Source organism: Eurosta solidaginis, chromosome 3 (assembly GCF_040869045.1).
Source record: "Eurosta solidaginis isolate ZX-2024a chromosome 3, ASM4086904v1, whole genome shotgun sequence".
NCBI classification, from domain to species: Eukaryota; Metazoa; Arthropoda; class Insecta; order Diptera; family Tephritidae; genus Eurosta; species Eurosta solidaginis.
The window spans coordinates 193,471,763-193,491,725 of record NC_090321.1 but is presented as its reverse complement, the minus strand read 5'-3'; the positions used below and the strand labels follow the sequence as shown (position 1 = coordinate 193,491,725).

General features: G+C 39.8%; 3 protein-coding genes across 5 annotated transcripts in view; 1 reads left to right on the top strand and 2 right to left on the bottom strand.

Moving 5' to 3' along the window:
* The window catches only part of Pi3K59F (phosphatidylinositol 3-kinase 59F), an 87,354-nt gene extending 83,300 nt beyond the window's left edge, over positions 1–4,054 (bottom strand). For all 3 annotated transcript variants that reach the window (XM_067774407.1, XM_067774406.1, XM_067774408.1), the window contains exons 1-3: positions 3,897–4,054; positions 3,218–3,839; positions 3,054–3,149 (exon numbers count right to left, since the gene is read on the bottom strand). In XM_067774407.1, the coding sequence (XP_067630508.1) occupies positions 3,054–3,149; positions 3,218–3,839; positions 3,897–3,970 (792 nt within the window). In that variant the 5' untranslated portion in view covers positions 3,971–4,054. The remainder of the gene's footprint in view (positions 1–3,053; positions 3,150–3,217; positions 3,840–3,896) is intronic.
* A 2,743-nt stretch (positions 4,055–6,797) lies between these two features.
* On the top strand, positions 6,798–12,177 carry LOC137244824 (mediator of RNA polymerase II transcription subunit 30-like). Its single transcript, XM_067774405.1, has one exon. The coding sequence runs from the start codon at positions 6,991–6,993 to the stop codon at positions 7,987–7,989; it is 999 nt and encodes a 332-aa protein (XP_067630506.1). The 5' UTR covers positions 6,798–6,990; the 3' UTR covers positions 7,990–12,177.
* On the bottom strand, positions 8,005–19,782 carry coil (coilin). The gene is made up of 5 exons (XM_067774404.1): positions 19,501–19,782; positions 18,946–19,445; positions 12,549–13,678; positions 12,387–12,492; positions 8,005–9,282 (listed from the first exon to the last, which is right to left on the bottom strand). The coding sequence occupies exons 1-5, from the start codon at positions 19,719–19,721 to the stop codon at positions 9,155–9,157; spliced, it is 2,085 nt and encodes a 694-aa protein (XP_067630505.1). The 5' UTR covers positions 19,722–19,782; the 3' UTR covers positions 8,005–9,154.
* Positions 19,783–19,963: the final 181 nt, after the last annotated feature.

Sequence of the window (19,963 nt, the reverse complement as noted above, 5' to 3'; positions counted from 1 at the left end):
GCGGAAGAGGAACGCATACTCCCCAGGGAAACGCGTGTCACTCTTGCTCAACTTCGTTCTGGATACTGTAACAGGTTAAACTCTTACCTATCCAGAATCAACCCCGACATACAAAATGTATGCCCCGCTTGCAATGTGTCCCCACATGACACCAACCATCTCTTTAATTGTAATGTGGAACCAACGCCTCTAACACCCCTTTCCTTATGGTCCACCCCTGTTGAAACGGCAAGTTTCCTTGGACTCCCGTTAGCGGATATTGATGACAATTTGTGATCGGTCGCGACTATTAGGTGGGGCGAGCATTGCTATCCCCCAGCGGGTTAGGGGGGCCAGAATATACCCGCGGTAGGTATGCCTGTCGTAAGAGGCGACTAAAATACCAGATTCAAGGGGCTGTGTAGCGCAACCCTGCAGGTTGCCAGCGCAACATATAGCTTCTCCAAACCCAATTGTCAACCTCACCTATCCGCGGCGAATCCTGTTTCACTAACAGACGAGGCTCTGGCGACCCTAAGCTCCTTATGGAACTTGGGGTTGGGGAGGGAGGGGATGGCCTGAAGGTTTAATGTGGCCACATAAATCGTTCCCGAGATGGTCGGGCCAGCACCTTAATGGCGCTGTGGTACCGGAGCGTACCGGATCTGTATCCGGCAAAGGACCATCACATCGATAACACTCCCCAAAGCCTTCGGGGAGCAACCTTATCGCTACAACAACAACAACAACAACAACAACAGCGAGCATTGCTACAACAACAACAACAACAACATAACCTCCGAAGAGATCTAAGGCCGAGCTTCTCTTCCAATTTGCGTCGTGCTCCTCTTGATTTTCCCTACAAATCGGCCGGACGGGACCTACATGTTTTATGCCGACTCCGAACGGCATCTGCAAGGCAGATGAGTTTTCACTGAGAGCTTTTCATAGCAGAAATACACCCGGAGCGCTTGCCAAACACTGCCGAGGGGCGACCCCGCTTAGACAAATTTTCTTCTAATTGAAAAACCTTATTTCCAGAGCATACGGTGTGGTAGGCGGAGCACGCTACCATCACACCACGGTGGCCGGTGATAGGGATTAGCTCCCTCTAAAGAGAGTACACTATGTGGCGGCAGTATGATTTGGCAAAGCGCCCGAGTACGCGTTGCTTGATCGATGATAGCTTTGTTTTTTAAATCCACCAACACGTCGTAGTGTCTTAGGAAATCCGCACCTATTATGAAACACCACTTAAATGGCCGTCGTAGACCGAGATCTAATATTATCTGTCGTTTGCCGAATGTATACATTGTAGTATTGTTCGCAGCAACCAATTTCATTGCGTTTGGTTGTATACTCTCACCGTGACGTTTGGGTACGACCGAAACTTCGGCGCCCGTATTTGTATTTGATGAGGAATTTCATTGAGGACGTTATGTCCCGAATGTAAAGGCGGCTGGAGCTCATATCTTCCTCCGACATAGCCGCTTTGTACGGAGGGCTGACTAGTTTTCCGAAAGTTATGGTGTGAAAGCGCATGGTGGCCGACACCGTGTTGCGTTCTTGTCGATGATACCAACAGATATCTCAGTTTGTATCCCGTGTGTCCTCACTGCGTGAGCTGGTCGGTCGTGCTTGTTGTCGAGGCAATCCGATCCGTTGCTGTTTATACGTTACCTCCTGCTTCTCTAAACGATCTAAACTATCCACCAATTCTGAAATGGTTGCTGTTACATCGTCACTTGGTTTGCAAATAGCATCGACGCTACTAATCATAGTTGGAATTGCCACTATGTCATAAGCTTTTTTTGCCAACTCTTCTACTTCACCCTCCATTGTTACTAAAATTTGCTGCACATGGAGGGGCAGTCGTCGCAGCCATAAAGACTTCGCCAGGTCTTTCATCTTTCGTTACAAAACTGTAGGCTTTTTCTGGCCCGATTCGCCCAACTCGCATAATGGCCTAAACTTTTTTCTTTTGATTCGCTAAGTTCTTAGATCAATCGCTCTTTCAATATGTCGTACTTGTTTGCAGTGGGTGGCGAGGAAATAATGTCGCTGGCATGTGCTAGTACAGCTGAATCGATTTCGGCAGCGACCGTAAACTTTTTGGTATCGTCTGTAGTAATTCCCGCTCGTGCAAATTGAGCTACTGCCTCGCGAAATGTTTCTTCGTTCTCGTTGGCCATCATGTGGAAAATGCCTCAGTAATGCTTGGTTGTACTATTCTGTTGTCGTCGGGGTCACCACTTATAGAATTTTAATGTTTATTCTATAATATTTAATTCAATAAAACTCAAAATTAAACTAAAAAGAACAATGTTATCTTCAAAAGGAAAATTCCCAAAATTATATATGCGTTGAAATTCAAAGTCTTACTAGACGTTGGCTGTTGTTGCTGCTCTATGATGTTGCCACATATTGGGGCAGGGTTCGATTTGGGTAGTCACTACAGTGTTATGTAGGGACACGTTGCAAGCAGCACATACATACATTTAATATGTTGGGGTTGATTCGGGATATGTAAGAGTTTGACCTTTTCAAAGTTGAGCTAGATGCGCGTCTGCCTAGGGAGATTGCTTTCCTCTCCTGCGAGTTCAGGGTATTTCACTTTTAGAACGCGACTCCCCCCGAAAAATTCCAGGCATAGAGGTTCGATGTTTGTTTGCGGATATCACTGAATCGGCTGAGTTCTCAGGTTCCGTATTTTCTCATAATGCTTAGGTAGATTACTCCTTAAGCCCCTGGGAGGCGGGGAATGTTCAGATTTGGGGTTGGGGTATTCCCAGATTTCTGAGTATTCAACAGAAGCTTTTTGCTCAGCATTTACTTTCTCTCCCTAATAGGGAGTACGCCCGCCTCACTGGGTAAATGGTTTTCTGGGGTCATAGGAAGACAGGCCGTAGCGGTTCTGAGATTGGTGTTATGACAAGTCTGTATTTTCTAATCTTTCGGCTACCATATCGGGGACGCGTATCATGAAAGTGGCCTACCAATTGCTTTGTAAGTTGTAATAATCCCCCTCCTTAAAGATTTCTAAAAACAAAGTAAATGTTTATTCTTTTACGAACCTGTAATATATCCGAATCTGGTACAGTGACCAATTTTGGTTTAGACAGCATTTTGTAACTTGTATCTCCTTCAGGCTCGAAATAAACAATTGAATACTAAAGAATTGCAAAAACAACTTAATCGGTGGATACAGATAAAGGTTATTTGATCTACTTTAACTTACATTATAATATTCCTGAAACGTTGCAGTTGGAAACTCAATCATTAGATACATATAGTCGGACATACGTTTTTCACGCTCATTTATAACTTCGATTTCACGGAATGTCAATCGATCCAACCAATCCAATTTATGCATTTGACCATTTCGATGCTTCTTTGCAAGTTTTCCCAAACGTTGCATTTGTGATTTAGATGACTCTTTTCCTTTGCCAGGCGTTTTGGATGGATAACTACCATCTCCTTCAATATCTAACCAAACACGTAAATCGAACATACCCTGACGGAATAATCCATTCTTGCCAAATAAAGATATTGATGTACCACCTACTACAGTCGTTTTACCAGGCCCAGCACAGTCAAGTATGGTTAGCGCTAACATAGCAGTTCGCGGTAAGTCGGAAAATTGTAAAGGTAATGTAACCCATTCATTCCAACTCCAACGTTTGGTAAAGGCTTTATATGATGTCGTAACTGGCAAGCAGTATGGTCGATTTTTGTTGAAAACTTGCAAACGTACTTGAAATGGAGGACATTCTTCAGAGTAGAGACCAGAAAAGCGTAGAATGGGATCTTCGAGTAACTTTTCATAGTCTGGTTGACGTTTTTTGCCTTCTAATGTTCCTCTATAATAGGAAAATTATTACGATATAAAATTACTTTGTGTTGTGCTAACGACTTACACTTTAATTTGCACTTGCTCATGCAAAGAAGAGCTATAAATGTAACGAAAATGATCGTCGGGCAGTTGATCCATGCTTGCGTATCCTTATTATATTGAGGTATATATTTTTCATTTATATTGGTTTTGCCACAGCTTTGTTTCCAGCTGTAGTTGTTGACGCAAACTATGTATCGATTTTGATAATTAGTCATTGATTTCCTTAAATATCGACAAAATAAAAATATCGATGCTCTTGCAACATCGTTGTTAACAATCTTAAGGGCTAATTAAACTTCCTTAATCCTAACGCCATAGTCGTAACCAGACCCATATCCATAACCATCTCCAATGTGATCGATTTATGGTGCCTTAACCTAAGAATCGTGAAAATTTCATAAAACTGAAGAAAACGCAAAAAATTACAAACATATTCCAGAAAAATAAGTCTCTTAGTCATAACGTATCAAAAACAATGAATAAAATCTACAAAAGGTTATTAAATTAACCAACTCAAATATTTTTAGGTTATGGGTATGGCGAAACCAATTGTTTGGCTATGGTATGGTTATGGCGTTAGCGTTATGGTATGGCACCATTAATCGATTAAATTTATTTCCATAAGGTAGGTTCGATCACCTGTTTTATCTGGTTACGGGTTTATGTTTATAAGTCACCATTAATTGGCCCTGTGTGCCGGACCTACATAGAACGAGGTGTTTTTTTACACGTATATACGTTAACGTTTGCGGGTAAAAGAACAGTTATCCTCACATAGATAATGTTTAGGAGACCCATCTAGCGGCAGTGGTTAAATAACTAGCTACAGAATATGTTGTACCGAAAAGCGGAGACACACACCTCTGTTGGCCATAGCAAAGAGAGTAGATATAATAAGAGCTATCACTCATTATTTTGTGGCGAGTAACTCGCTTGGCGGCCACCGTGGTGTGATGGGTAGCGTGCTCCGCCTATCACACCGTATACCCTGGGTTCAACTCCCGGGCAAAGCAACATCAAAATTTTAGAAATAAGATTTTTCAATTAGAAGAAAATTTTTCTAAGCGGGGTCGCCCCTCGGCAGTGTTTGGCAAGCACTCCGGGTGTATTTCTGCCATGAAAAGCTCTCAGTGAAAACTCATCTGCTTTGCAGATGCCGTTCGGAGTCGGCATAAAACATGTAGGTCCCGTCCGGCCAATTTGTAGGGAAAATCAAGAGGAGCACGACGCAAATTGGAAGAGAAGCTCGGCCTTAGATCTCTTCGGAGGTTATCGCGCCTTACATTTATTTATTTATTTTAACTCGCTGGAATCAAAAAATTGATGCCGCATATTTTCTAGGAGGGACATTTTTGAATTGCCTCCCAAATATATATGCGGTGCTGTCCCTTTATGCAAACGTGATTTTTGGAAAGAGAATTAAATAATTAATTAAATACAGTCGGAAAAATAAACACAAATACCCCATGAAAATATATAGAAGACATTTATAAACATCTCGCCCAAAAAAAATAGCGACTACCCCAAAGTTTACATCGAGTAAATGCCTAAAAAATAACGAGTGACGGCTCTTATTATATCTATTCTCTTTGGCCATAGTGTATAACCTATAGGTGAATCGGTTGCCGTGAATAGTGGACACACACCATTTGTAGAGCTTATACATAGAGGTAGTGTAGAGGCGAAACATTAACACATATTTCAGTTTCATCTGAGTATAATGCGTATTGAGATTTAAGAGTAATAACAAAGATTTTAAAAATTATAAGATGGTGCATTGTAGACCTGTGGAACTTCGTGGAATTTGTAGAACTGCTATGAAAGGAATTCACCATATGTTTTGCTATGCTGTCCGCCTCAACATAGCTGATTTTTTAAGGCTGTCTAACTCTGTAATTTATTTTGCCTTTGGAAAAATGACCTATTTGAAAATAAGCTGTCTGAAAAATAGTAGCATAACAGCTTAAGTTAAATCAACAAATGAAAGTCTCAACCAGGGATTTGTAAAAAAAAAGCGAATTTGTCTGTTTGTTTCTTATTTGCTCGATATAGGGTGTGTTCGAGCTGCAGTGCAGCGCTGTTACAGAGAGATCAAAATTTGAGCAGAAAATAGAAAACTCAAAAATTACTCCGGTTGTTATGACCGCAGCATTTATTTGGTTCAAAATCACAACCAATAATAGCCAAGCCATAATTAAATGGGTCATCAATTCTATCTCTGATTCAAAAGCTGGACTACCAGCGCTACCGTCATCAGCTCAGTGCAATTTACATCACTAAAATTGCGCGAATGCCCAGGCTTGTGACTTTTAGTATCCATCTGGTGAAAACGAAGCAGGTGCAAAACGTAAGGTGAATTCATTTCGCAGTCGTTCCACTTTGTGTTGAATGAACAATTTTACAATGCGCCCTCTGTTAATTTACTTTCTTTGTCGGTATCTGGGGGTCAATTCTCTAACTGTGAAAAACTGAAAAATGTACACTCATTGAAAACTCATTTGTACACACAATTTACACTTTAAATTTTCATGCGATTCTGTAAATTATTGTGCACATTGTTTTGCTGAATGAGCGCTGAATGTGAAAGTCGTATGTCAGTGAGAAAATATTCATCAAACGCCATGAAAACAAAAATGTCATTCTACAACAGTGCATATGAGTTTTTAATGTCATAAAAGTGTACACTGGCTGCCAAGAAAACTCGCGAAGTTTTTATCAGTGAGTTTTTGTGTTCAAAGTTTTGCTTTACTGAACCAGAATTTCAAAGTTTACACAATTTCTTGTGTACACCTTAAAACTCACAGTTAGCGAATAGGGCCCCTGGATCGCGGTTCTTTGCAACCAAAAATGCAACTCTAGACCTGAGATCAGCTGCACGGCGGAACTATGCAAGGTGGCAGCACGGTGACAGCTGATTTGTACTTTTTTAATATCATTTAATACGTAGGATTTTGACATTAGTCCATCAATTTACAATGGGTCCTTGATCAGGCGAAATAGGCTGTTTTTAATTTTGACGTTTATCGGTTAGTTAGAAAGCTTAGCTTAGAAAGGGAGCCATCTTTACCGTAAGCACTGATTTGGCAAATTTAAATAAAGTACTACAGAACGTAAGAATGTCAGGACAATATCCTAGTGGCTACAATAGCCCAATAGGCCATCGGGGCCAGTTCAATCCGCAGCAGCAACAACAGTCACCGCAAATGATGAGTACTATGAATCAAATGGGACAAAATGCAATTGTAGGTGGTGGAACTGCTGGGCAAGTTGGTGTTGGTAGTGGTGGTATGATGCCGATGGGTGGATATCACGCCCAACAGCTGCCTAGTGGTATAGGAATGGGCGGCCCTGGAAGTCTTATGAACATTCCGCAACAGCAACATGTTCAAATGGTTCAGGGTGGTGGCGGCAGTGCCCCGGTAGGTTCAGGTATGATGGGCGTTGGTGGACCTGGAATCAACAGTGGGCCCACCGGAAATATAATGTTACACCCACAACAACAACAAATGGCAATGGGTGCTCAGCAACAGCAGCCACAACAACAAGTGCAGATGCCACAGACAAATATAACAGGAATGATGCATTCGCAACAGCAACATGCTACACCACAGACAGCCACATCTTCAACCAGTGGAAATATGTTAGCTATATCGCAACCAAATCCACATAAAGAGATCAATATTGTAGCGCTATCGCGTCTAGGCCAGGAAACTGTACAAGATATAACATCACGTTTTCAAGAGATATTCACTGCGCTGAAAATTATACAACCAACAGCCAATCGAGATAACAACACAGAAAAGAAAGTGCAGGAGTACTTTCGCACTATTCGATTATTATTCAAGCGTGTACGCATTATATATGAAAAATGTAATGACGGATATCCGCATGGCATGGATTATACAAATGTCGAGAGCTTAATAACGTATAAAGAAGAGCAACTCGATCATCGCAATGAGCCTACACAATGCGATGAATATCGAAAAGCCTTGCAAGAAAACCAAGAATTAATTGAGACGGTTCGTTTAAAAAATCGTCAATTGCGCGAAATCATTGATCGTACGCGTATTATCATTTGGGAAATCAATACCATGTTAGCTATGAGGCGATCCTAGTGTATTTGATATATGTACGCTTGTATGAACTAGGCCCTTATATTTTTTGCTTTAAGCGCGTTTTGAGTTATGTATTTAAAAAAAAAAGATGTGCTCGATAACATTCTTTAACACTTAATTGAATAACTGTATAATATTAATACCTTGCGTTTCAATGAACAGTTACCCAGATACCGATAAAAATGTAACATGTAAATGCAACAACAAATTGATCCATATGGTCCACATTGTTGCTGCATTTGCGTGTTAAATTTCTAGCCGTATCTACACCTTTTCTAGTTTAAGTTCAGAAATTTACAATTCAAGTTTAGAAAATTGCAATTCAAGCTCAGAAAGTTACAATTCAAGTTCAGAATGTCCAATATAAATTCAGAAATTTATAATTCAAGTTCAGAAATTTAGCTGGAATGATTTGTTACGAAACTGCCAAAATCGCGATTAAGTGCCAATTCATGATGAATGATGATGATGGCGGATAAGTTGAGATATTATGACATATGGCGCCAAGATCTATGCAGACAGTGCCTATACGTTACTTCTGGGAGTGTGGACGCTCCGTTGACTGTTTAAGTGGTCGGTCATATCTTCGTCATCACTGCTGTCATACTCAGTGCAGATCAATGGTTGTGACGCTAAGGATATAGCTGGATGGCATTGCAATTGCTTCTTATGAGCGAGAGTTTTTTCTTCGCTATCCCACAAAATTAATTTAAACGAGTTAAGATGTCAATGCTTCCTTCATACATACCATCTTACATACATTTATATCCATTGGATGAAAAAAAAATACCCGACAAATTTTCTGAACTTGAATTGGAAATTTTTGAACTTGAATTGGAAATTTCTGAATTTAAATTGGAATTTCTGAACTTGAATTGTAATTTTCTGTATTTGAATTGTAAATTTCTGAATGTAAATTGGAATTTCTGAACTTGAATTGTAATTTTCTGAACTTGAATTGAAAATTCTGAACTTCAATTGTAAATTTCTGAACTTGAATTGTAAATTTCTGAATTTAAATTGGAAATTCTGCACTTGAATTGTAATTTTCTGAACTTGAATTGTAATTTTCTGAACTTAAATTGGAAAAGGTGTAGATCACGCTTGGAACGTCACAAATATTCGTTATTTTCCATTACGAACATTTTATAAATGTATCTATTCGCTAAGTTTCCAACACCTTAGGATCGATCAATTCGGAAACCTTAATATTCATATATTTATCAGTGTTGAGTGATTCATCTAAATTGTATGCATATTGATGCGGAATGATGTTGTTTTCGGAACGTGCATCTGGAAATAAATAAACAATATGAAATGAAAAATTAATGAATATATCGTTAGCTTAATTCAAGATATAATTGGTAAGATAACGCACACTAACTACAAAAGAGTCACAACTTGAAAAATGTAAATGTTCAGGAGAGAAGAAAAACCGTTTATGTGAAAACGTCTGTAATGTTATACTGAAAACCAGTTTTACAAAGAAGGAGACCTTCATTATAAAATGAATTGACGAAATTTTGTTGTAATTATTTGTTTACGGACAAAATATATAGCAATTTTGAATTATGACTATTTATGACAATTTTATAGCACAATTATTTCATCAAAAAAGGCACATTTCACAATAATACAAGCAAATTTACTTACTCTACGTATAAAAAGACACAATTTTAATTAATAAACAACAAAGTTAAAACTTTTTTGCAACAAGATAGTCAGAATTTAAAATAATACGCTTTATGCGTAAACAAACTGTTCACTTGTTCTTAAGCACATTGACACAACTAAAAATAGTACTCATTATGCTTGAAACACAATGCCGAGCGACGACGATATACGCCGCGTCGGGCGATGACATTTTTCAAATTACGCCCAGACATTTCGTCTACTTAAAATACAATTCCGGGCGAAATTGACGCTGTTTATTCAGAGTGGCCATTATTTAGAAATAAAGATGAAAACAATTAAAACTATTTTGATTCTCTGCTTTAGCACTTGACTGCTAAAACACGCCCAAAATGTTAAGAAATTAACAAAACAAAACAAAAATGTTAAGAAAATGTTAAGAAATTAACAAAACAAAACAAATATGTTAAGAAATTAAACTAAAAATTAAAAATTATATGTAAAGAAAAAAATTTGGTTTTTGGATATTATGCTTTCTTTTTTTTATACTTAAAAAATTGAACAGCAGCAACCCTTGGGATGTTTGTCGTCATCGCCCGGCGGCGACGATAGAAATAAATCTATCGTCGCAAAATGACGTCGCGTAAATTTCGCTCTTGGCGTTCATTGTGTTCACCTTCATGTAATTATGGGGATTCTATTTTTGACAACGCGATGTTCGTCGCGTTTATTTCGCGGCGTCAGGGCATTGTGTTTCAAGCTTTAGTTGATACAGCGCAAGTGATCATAGTGTACCTATACAAGTGTGTTCACTAAGCGATAAACGTCAAAACTACAAACAGCCTCGCTCACCTGATGGAAATCTCAGGTCTAGAGTCGCATTTTTGGTCTCAACGACAATATTTTTATCGTCTCGACTTTTTAAATTTTTCAATCATTCGGCGCATTCGGTAATGGTATCCATTTTGAATTCGCTGTCATTTTCGGTCTGCCGAATCCAGCGAGTGCCTGTCAGAATGCTTGACAGATAAGTCAACACACTTGTACTTGTACACTATGCAAGTGATGCAATAAAACACCAAAACTGGCATAACGGTAATTTTCCAGTTAAAGAAGAAAATAATGACAACGAAATTTAAGGGGCAGTTAGAGATGTGTACTGTGAATTGGTTTATGGAAAAAAACCGAGTTTGAAAAATTTTAAGTTATGACTCTTGTAGTTAGTGGGCGATATATTAAAATGCATCATAGATTTTTGTAAGTTTTGGAACCAATAACGGAGTTTCGCCACTTTGAAAAAGCATCTGAAACTAAAACATTTTTTGCTCTCATGCAAAATTTTAAACTTTCTTAGTGCATTTGCGAATAAAGCTTAAGATAAGTCTGTATATACAAGGTAATTATAATTGACCCATTCCTCGTATTTTAAATAAAAAATCCTTGTGAGTTTTTTCACTTCTCTCTTTCCTCTTCGGTATTCTGAACAATGTCCGAAAAAGGAAAAACCGGTTAAGGGACAAAAGTAGGTACTATGAACGTGATTGAGAGGGAGATTTCTCTGCCATTGTGAAGGATTTTTTTTGCACTTGTTAAAAGGAACGTACAAAATAGTTAAATTACATTTTTCTTTTACCAAAAAATAGTTATTTGTAAACATTTGTGCTAAAATACATTCATATTCTATCATAATACTTTTTATTTTCAGTCGAAAAGTATATAAATAACCATCCAGAAATTTCGCAAGGATTTTTGCAAAAGGTTTAAAGAGATTTGGCGTATGACGAAAGAGCAGTTGGGCTCGACATGGCCGCCAGAAAATTCCTGTTATTGCGCAGTCTTCTTACCCTACTCTGTTGTTGTTGCTGTGGCACCAATGCATTACTCATTTCGTCCAATACCATTTGCAAAGCAATACTGTGCATTGTTGTATATTTTATTCTCAAATTTTAATACATTCGTCACAACAATTAAACTTTTTAGTTTCTTAAACCAAACAAAATGCGCAACAAAATGCGATTTGCCAAAACAACCAACTTCGAAAATTCAAAATTCCTATATTCCTAATTATTGTTCTCCCAAAGTGAAAAGAATTAGTGGAAATTTTCCTCGGAAAAAAATTCACGAGAATAAAATTGCGAGATATATTTAGAATACGGCTGTGAACTGCATCCGGATTTTTCAACTATCCGGATAACCGGATATTCGAATAACGGGATAGCTAAGCAATAAATCCGGCTATCCGGATATCCGGATTCATAAATGGGAAATCCGCTGTTCGGTTATCCGGATATGTAAACGGAAATCCGGATATCCGTATGTCCGGATACTGGAATATAAAAGTTGAATATCTGCATATCAGAATTGAACGAAGCAAACATCGAAAAATTATTCACAAAATATGTTTGTAGATTATAAAATTAACGTCAAAAATTAAATAAATTAAAAAGCTACAATTTTACAACCATCAACAATTATTTTTGTTATTAATGTTAAATACACATATGTATGTACATATGTATATGTTAAATCAATTTGTTGCTTTCACTGGATATTGAAAAATACGGTTATTAACAGGATCTTCATAAATCCGGATATCCGGATAGTTTCACGAACCATGATTAACCCGATATCCATGCCGTCCGGATTTTATCCGTGTCAACGCATATCCGTATGGATATCCGGATATTCGAATATGCGGATAGTACCAGCCCTAATTTAGAATTAATTTAGCTGATTATTTAAAAAAATAAAAAAAAACTGTTTACCAATTATAGCCAGCTTTAAGACTTTGGTGCGCCGATTAACGTGTTCACATTTGCCTGCTATAAACTCAGACACATCCAATTTATCTCCCAGAGCTTTACGATTAAACTGTAAGAAAAATTTATTTTCATCAAATTAAGAAATTTAAACAACCGCACACGAACCTTAAATACGACAACATCCCCAACTTTTGGTGTACCATCAAGCGGTGTACAGAACGGGAACATTTCCTTGATGCTCATTTTTGTGATGCTTTTGTTCAAAGTACCCGATAGGTTTTTACTTCGATTCATGGCCGCGCTTTCTTCGTTTGGATTCTCATCAGCATCACTTAAATCAATGACATCTTCCTCATCATCATCATCATCATCATCCAAATCTATAACACAACTCTCATCGATTGTTGATGATGAACTCTCCAAATCATCCGTTGAATTCTTTTTATTGCCAAGTTTTTTGTTTTTTGATTGAATTGAATTTTCTTTTTGCGTTATATTTAAAGAGCAGTCATCTCTTGAAGACTCGGTGTTGGTTATATTAGCATTTTCTGTTTCTTTAGTGGATTTAGAATTTTCAACAGTAACCCCATCATTATTAGCATTTGCTGTTTTTTCATCTTTCGAATTGGTAATATTCTTATTATTCTCTCCAGGTGTAACATTTTCAATATCTTTACTTTCATTATCACGTATTGATGAATCTTCTAAGCGCAAAGTGATGTTCGGCGACACGTTCGTCGTATTTTCACACAACTTCTCAAAATTCGTGTGATCATTTGAAATTTCAGTATTATTTTTAATTTCATTTTTGGTGAATTCCGTCTGAGTGTTTTCTGTTTCCATAGAATTTACGTTTTCCAAGCATTCTTTTCCTTCACTTTCTAAATTGATCAAACTATTTACAGCGGCGATATTATTGTCCAATTCTTTATTCAAATCTTGTTTAGCTTTTTCTTTAATTATGTTTTCAATATGTGCAGGCGGCAAAAGTATATTTTCTTTTATATCGATGAGGGGCTTACGGGATTTTTTATTTTTATTCACTACTTTTAAGGGAAATATCAATGGCTTGCCAATGTCTTTTTCATTCAATTTACATTTAAAAATTATTCTTGGCTTTGTTTGTTCTTGAATAGGCTTAGCTTTCGTGCGCTTGCTTGCTTTTATAGAGTTTGCAGTTGCAACGATGGTGGAATCATCAAAATAAATATGAGAATCGGTATCCATTGATTTCGAAGTGCTAAGTAGAGTGGAAGACGGTACTTCGCCGGGTCGTCCTATTGTCATGGAATAAACTGCAAAAAAAAAATAAAAGGTTTAATAGCATAAAGAATTAATTGTTGATCCCTAGATGGCTCCATTTGTGTTTTGCATTTACAATCAGCCCACCGTGAACCGGCTGACTGGACCTTATCAGTGCGGATTCAGACCTGGTAAATCTACCATCGACCAGATTTTCACAATGCGCCAAATCTTGGAAAAACCCCGCGAAAAAAGAATCGACACACATCACTTCTTCGTCGATTTTAAAGCCGCCTTCGACAGCACGAAAAGGAGCTGCCTATATGCCGCTATGTCTGAATTTGGTTTCCCTGCAAAACTTATCTGGATGTGCAAAATTACGTTGAGCTACACCACCAGCTCAGTCAGATTTGGGAAGGACCTCTCCGAGCCGTTCGAAACTAAACGAGGTTTCAGACAGGTCGGGCGATTTCTTTAATTTGATGCTGGAGAAAATTATACTAGTTGCAGAACTTAACCGCTCTGGAGCAATATTCTATAAAAGCGTGCAATTACTGGCATGTGGCATATGATGATATTGATATCATCGACCTAAACACCCGCGTCGTTAGTTCTACTTACTCCAAACTGGAAAAAGGAGCGGTAAAGATGGGTTTGATGGTTAATGAGGACAAAACGAAGTACCTGCTGTCATCGAGCAAAGAGTCAGCGCATACGCGCCTTGGCAACCATGCTACTGTTGGCAGCCATAATTTCGAAATAGTAAAAGACTTCGTTTATTTGGGAACCAGCATCAACACTAGCAACAACATCAGCACTGAAATCAAGCGAAGAATCAATCTTGCCAAGAAATGCTACTTTGGACTAGGTAGGCAACTGACAAGTAAAGTCCTCTCTCGGCAAACGAAAATCATGCTCTACAAGTCACTTATCGTACCCGTCCTGCTATATGGTGCAGAAGCATGGACCATGACAACATCAGATGAAGCGGCTCTGGGAGTGTTCGAGAGAAACGTTCTTTGAAAGATTTATGGACCTCTACGCGTTGGCGATGTCGAGTACCGAAGAAGATTTAACGATGAGCTGTACGAGCTATACGAAGACATCAACATAGTCCAGCAAATTAAAACGCAGCGGCTGCGCTGGCTAGGCCATGTTATGCGATTGAAAGATGGCCAAGAAAGTGTTTCTATCGGAATCCGCCTATCGAAGCACAGGTAGAGGGAGGCCCCACACCGTTGGAAGGACCAGGTGGAGAACGATTTAAACTCCCTTGGTGTGACCAATTGGCGCTGGTTGGCAGAGAGATGGAGCGACTGGCGCGCCGTTTAAACGCTTAAGCGCCAATTAAGTAAGTAAGTAATGCAGTGTATAATTAATTCGTTTTTTTTTTTTTGAACCGATTGATAAAAGGGAATGTAAACATCGCGACAAGAAAATTGGTGAAAAAAATTCTCACAATTAACTTCACCACTTGAAACGGGACACACAGAAATTTACCAACAAATACAAGAATCAAAGAAAGCGAAATCAGATTTCGCTGAGAAAGGATGAGACCAAGTCCAAAAATTAATACAATTTGACAATACAAAGGAGTTTCCGAACATTCACATCTACTAAACAACCAAATCAGTAGCAATTGTTTACATTGCAACACTCAACTTACGGTTACCCACCTGCTCTTTGAATGCTCGGCCTTCCAAAACGAACACTCAACCAACCTACACAGTCCCAAACCAATCAACCTTATAAAATATCGCATAATCGAAAACATCAACGCCATCTTTACATACGTACATTCGCGCCATCAACGCAAAAATATAACACATTACTTTATACCTTACCGACACAGCCAAGCTAGCCAGGGTTAGGGGGTTAGAATATATCCGCGGCAGGTAGGCCTATCGTAAGAGGCGACTAAAATACCAAATAAATAGATTCAAGGGGTTGTGTAGCGCAACCCTTTCAGGTTGCCAGCGCAATATATAGCTTCTCCAAGCCCAATTGTCAACCTCAGCTATCCGTGGCGAATCCTGTTTCAATAACAGCCGAGGCTCTGGCGACCCCGAGCTCATCATGGACGTAGAGGGTGGGAGGGCGGTATGGCCTAGAAGGTCGCATGTGGTCATAACAAATCGTTCCCGAGATGATCGGGCTTGGTACCGGAACGTACCGGATCTGCATCCGGCAAAGGGCCATCAACATCGATAACACTCCCCAAGGCCTTCGGGGTGTGTCCTTATCGCTATAACAACAACAACATTGATGCATTCACATTAAAAACAACATTCCCTTCGAGTTAGTGAGGTTGACATCCGATTAAAGAAGCTGTGAAGCTATAAAGCTTTGTATTACGCTTAACAACCTCTTGAATCCCTCTTAAGCGCATGTGTCATGGAAATGCCGCTTAACTCCTCAGCGGGCTATTACCCAAGATTGCCTTTGCCTAGGTATACCAATTATAATACTAGCGGCTTACTACTTCATGGGAATTAAAAGTCAACACAAAAACTGCCAACAAACGAGTTGCAAGGAAAACATCTACATCCCTCCTGCCACCTGTTGCCACAGTGGATACCGCCCTAATATTAGCGCCTTACTCACTGGCAACAATCGCATTATCTTAGGCGACTTTAATGCCCTGCACGATCTATGGCATTCAAACTTGCGGGCGGACAGTAGGGGTGAGATGTTGGCGGATCAAATAGAAGAAACGACGTTCTGTACAATAAACGGAAACGCCTCTACACGTATGGCAGGAAGCTGTCACAGTTCGCCGGATATCTCAATCGTGAGCGCAGAACTCGTAAACTGCGTCAACTGGCAGCCGATGGAAACATTGGCATCCGACCACTTGCCTATACTTATTTCGTTCGAGCGTACCGCCGACTTCATCGTTACAGAAAACGCACTTTCATAAACTTTAAAAAAGGAAAGTGGGACGAATACAAATCTTTTACAGACAACCTCTTTGCTGCCCTCCCTATCCCGACTGATGCCCGCCAAGGGGAGCGTGCTTTCCGCAAGGTCATTGAATCCGCCTCGGCATGTTTCATTCCCGCCGGGAGAATTCCCGAAATTCGGCCCCACTTCCCGGCGGAGGCCGCAAATTTAGCGAGAGAACGTGACCTTATAAGACAGCTCGACCCAGGCGACCCCCAAATAAGGTAAATAAACCAACTCATCAGATTGCTTGTGGATGAACACAAGCGGGCGAAATGGGAGGAGCACCTAAGTTGTAACCTCTCTGCCGGTGTGGGTAAACTTTGGTCCACCGTAAAGTCCCTATCGAATCCGTCTAAGCACAATGACAAAGTTTCTATCGCCTTCGACGATAGTGTTGTCGGATTCGAAAAAATGCGCGAGCGCTTTCTGCCGTCAATATGTAATGCATTCTACGGTCGACAAAGATAGACGGAGGGCCAACAGACACGCACATAAACATAAGTTCAGCGCGTCACCAATTACCATCACCGCCAGAGAGGTTGAAGATGCCATTGGTCACGTTAAACCATCCAAAGCAGTGGACCCAGACGGCATAACCATGCTGATGCTTAAAAGCCTAGGGAAAGAGGGTTTCAAATACTTAGCACATGTCTTCAACCTGTCTCTTTCCACCTTTGTCATACCCGAAAAATGGAAAATGACCAAGGTGGTCCCGTTACTAAAGCCTGGGAAACCAGCTAACATAGGAGAGTCGTATCGTCCGATATCTTTCCTATCGCCAGTAGCAAAGACGCTTGAAGTAATTTTGCTCCCCTACTTCCAAGCAAATTTGCAGCTAGCCTGTCATCAGCATGGCTTCAGAAAACTCCATAGCACCACCACCGCGCTAAATGCCATCAGCATAAATTGCGGTTTAAATCAAAACCCCCACCATAGAATAGTACTCGTAGCGCTAGACCTATCAAATGCTTTTGATACAGTCAACCATGACACGCTACTGCAAGACCTGGAAGGGTATACCCTTCCCCCATGTCTTAAAAGGTGGACCGCAAATTATAGGGGTGGTCGGCACGCATCCGTGCAATTTAGAAACGAAACATCAAAACCAAGAAGAATTAAACAGGGGGTTCAACAGGGTGGTGTCCTATCCCCACTTTTGTTTAATTTCTACATATCTAAGCTACCTTCACCACCAGAAGGAGTTACAATCGTTTCATACGCCGATGACTGCATAATAACGGCCACAGACACAGGCCCACAGATCGATGAGTTCTGCAACAGAATAAACGGCTACCTCCCTGATCCCTTCAGTTTTTTCGCCTCGCGAAATCTTTCATTATCACCGACTAAATCTTCCGCGACCTTATTTACAACGTGGACGTCCCAAATGTCGACCATTTTGAACATCCACGTCGATGGCACTACGCTACCGACTGTCCTACACCCCAAAATCTTGGGTGTGACGTTTGATCAGGATCTACATTTTGGTGAGCCCGCAGCCGGAATTGTTCCGAAAATCCAGAGCCGTGATAAAATCCTCAAATCCCTTGCTGGCAGTACCTGGGGAAAAGATAAAGAAACGCTCATTACTACATACAAAGCAATTAGCCAGCCGTTTACGTGCTACGCGTCACCCATATGGTCGCCAAGCCTAAAAATTACCCACTGGAAGAAGCTACAGGCCTGCCAAAATACAGGCATCTGATTGATGAGCCAACACCGCCTAGGGGCTTAAGGAGTCATCTCTGTAAGCATTTTGAGGAAATACGGCACCTGAGAACCTAGCCGTATGAAGCAAAAAAAAAACACAAGCAGGTCCTTGGTGAACTCCACAAACAGGCGTCGGACCTTTATGCCGGGAATTGCCCGGTAAATCCAGTACTCAAAGAAAAGTACCCAAAACTTGTGGAAGAGGAACGCATACTCCCCAGGGAAACGCGAGTCACTCTTGCTCAACTTCGTACTGAAAACTGTAACAGGTTAAACTCTTACCTATCCAGAATCAACCCCGACATACAAAATGTACGCCCCGCTTGCAAAGTGTCCCCACATGACACCAACCATCTCTTTAATTGTAATGTCGAACCAACGCCTCTAACACCCCTTTCATTATGGTCCACCCCTGTTGAAACAGCAAGTTTCCTTGGACTCCCGTTAGAGGATATTGATGACAATTTGTGATCGGTCGCGGCTGTTAGGTGGGGCGAAGCACTGCTACAACAACAACAAGGAAAAGGTATATATAAAAATTAGAGCCGGGATTTTTATCCGGATAGTCAAGTACCCAAACGTAAAATCGATTAGTATTTTTTAAAATATAAGTAATTGTATTAATAAATAAAAACCATCCATGGATATGGCATTTCATATTTACCACATTGTTCAGTTTTTTCTTTCGAAATCGTTTGCTGTGAACAACTTTTCTTTCCTGGTCTTTTACGTTTCTTTTTGGTTATAGCATTAAGTTCCATTCCCTCACATGTTGTACCTTGATTATCTGAAAGATCAGAGTCAACGGATGCCGTCTCACTGCCAGCGTTTTGTTGATTTTTCAAATGCTTTGATTCCTGCTCCCCCAGACTTTTCACCCCGCTGTCTTGTTCGTTGGTACTCGTTATTTCCTGTGAATCATTTGTTGATGGCATTGCTGTAGACGTTAAGGTACTCGAGGCTGTAACTGGTGTACGCCTTGACCTCTTTTTCTGATTCGGAGTAGAACTATTGAGTACTTCTGTACCCAATGTGTAATATTTTCTTTTTTTAATTGAACGTTCTTCTGTAACAGCAAAATCTTTATTTTCTTTGATTTCGGGGATAGCAAAATGCTTGGAACGTCGGTGTGATTCCTCGATTGCATGTTTGGGTATGTAAGCTCTAAGGGTTATATATATTATATATAATATAAAGAAAATAAAGTATATTTAATCACTTAAGCGACTCAGTATATGCCACAACTTCTACCGACTCTTGTGGAGGTATGAATAAACCATCATTTGTCAGAAAACGCACCGGTCGTACATCAAATATTTCTTCTACGCGGTGCTGTAAATATTCCACACTTTTCCACTCTGGATCCACTAGAATTATGACAAATTTCCTTTCGTCTTGGAAAAAGGTCGATAGGTCAATTTTAACAGGAAACTTTTTCATTTTTCACAGTAAATATGCCCGCCCACAAGGACAATAAGGTTACCGGAATACGCGAATCATTGTAAATCATAGTAAATTTTACCAAGTAGCGCAACTAACAGCTGATCGGTGAAATTTGCACATTCACACGCACAGTTCTCGACTCAGTTTCAAAAAAGAACTTTAGATTATTTAGCTTAAATTTTAAAGTAAGATATTCCTTACCAATTGATATATATATAGAATATATAAGGCGTTTTTTT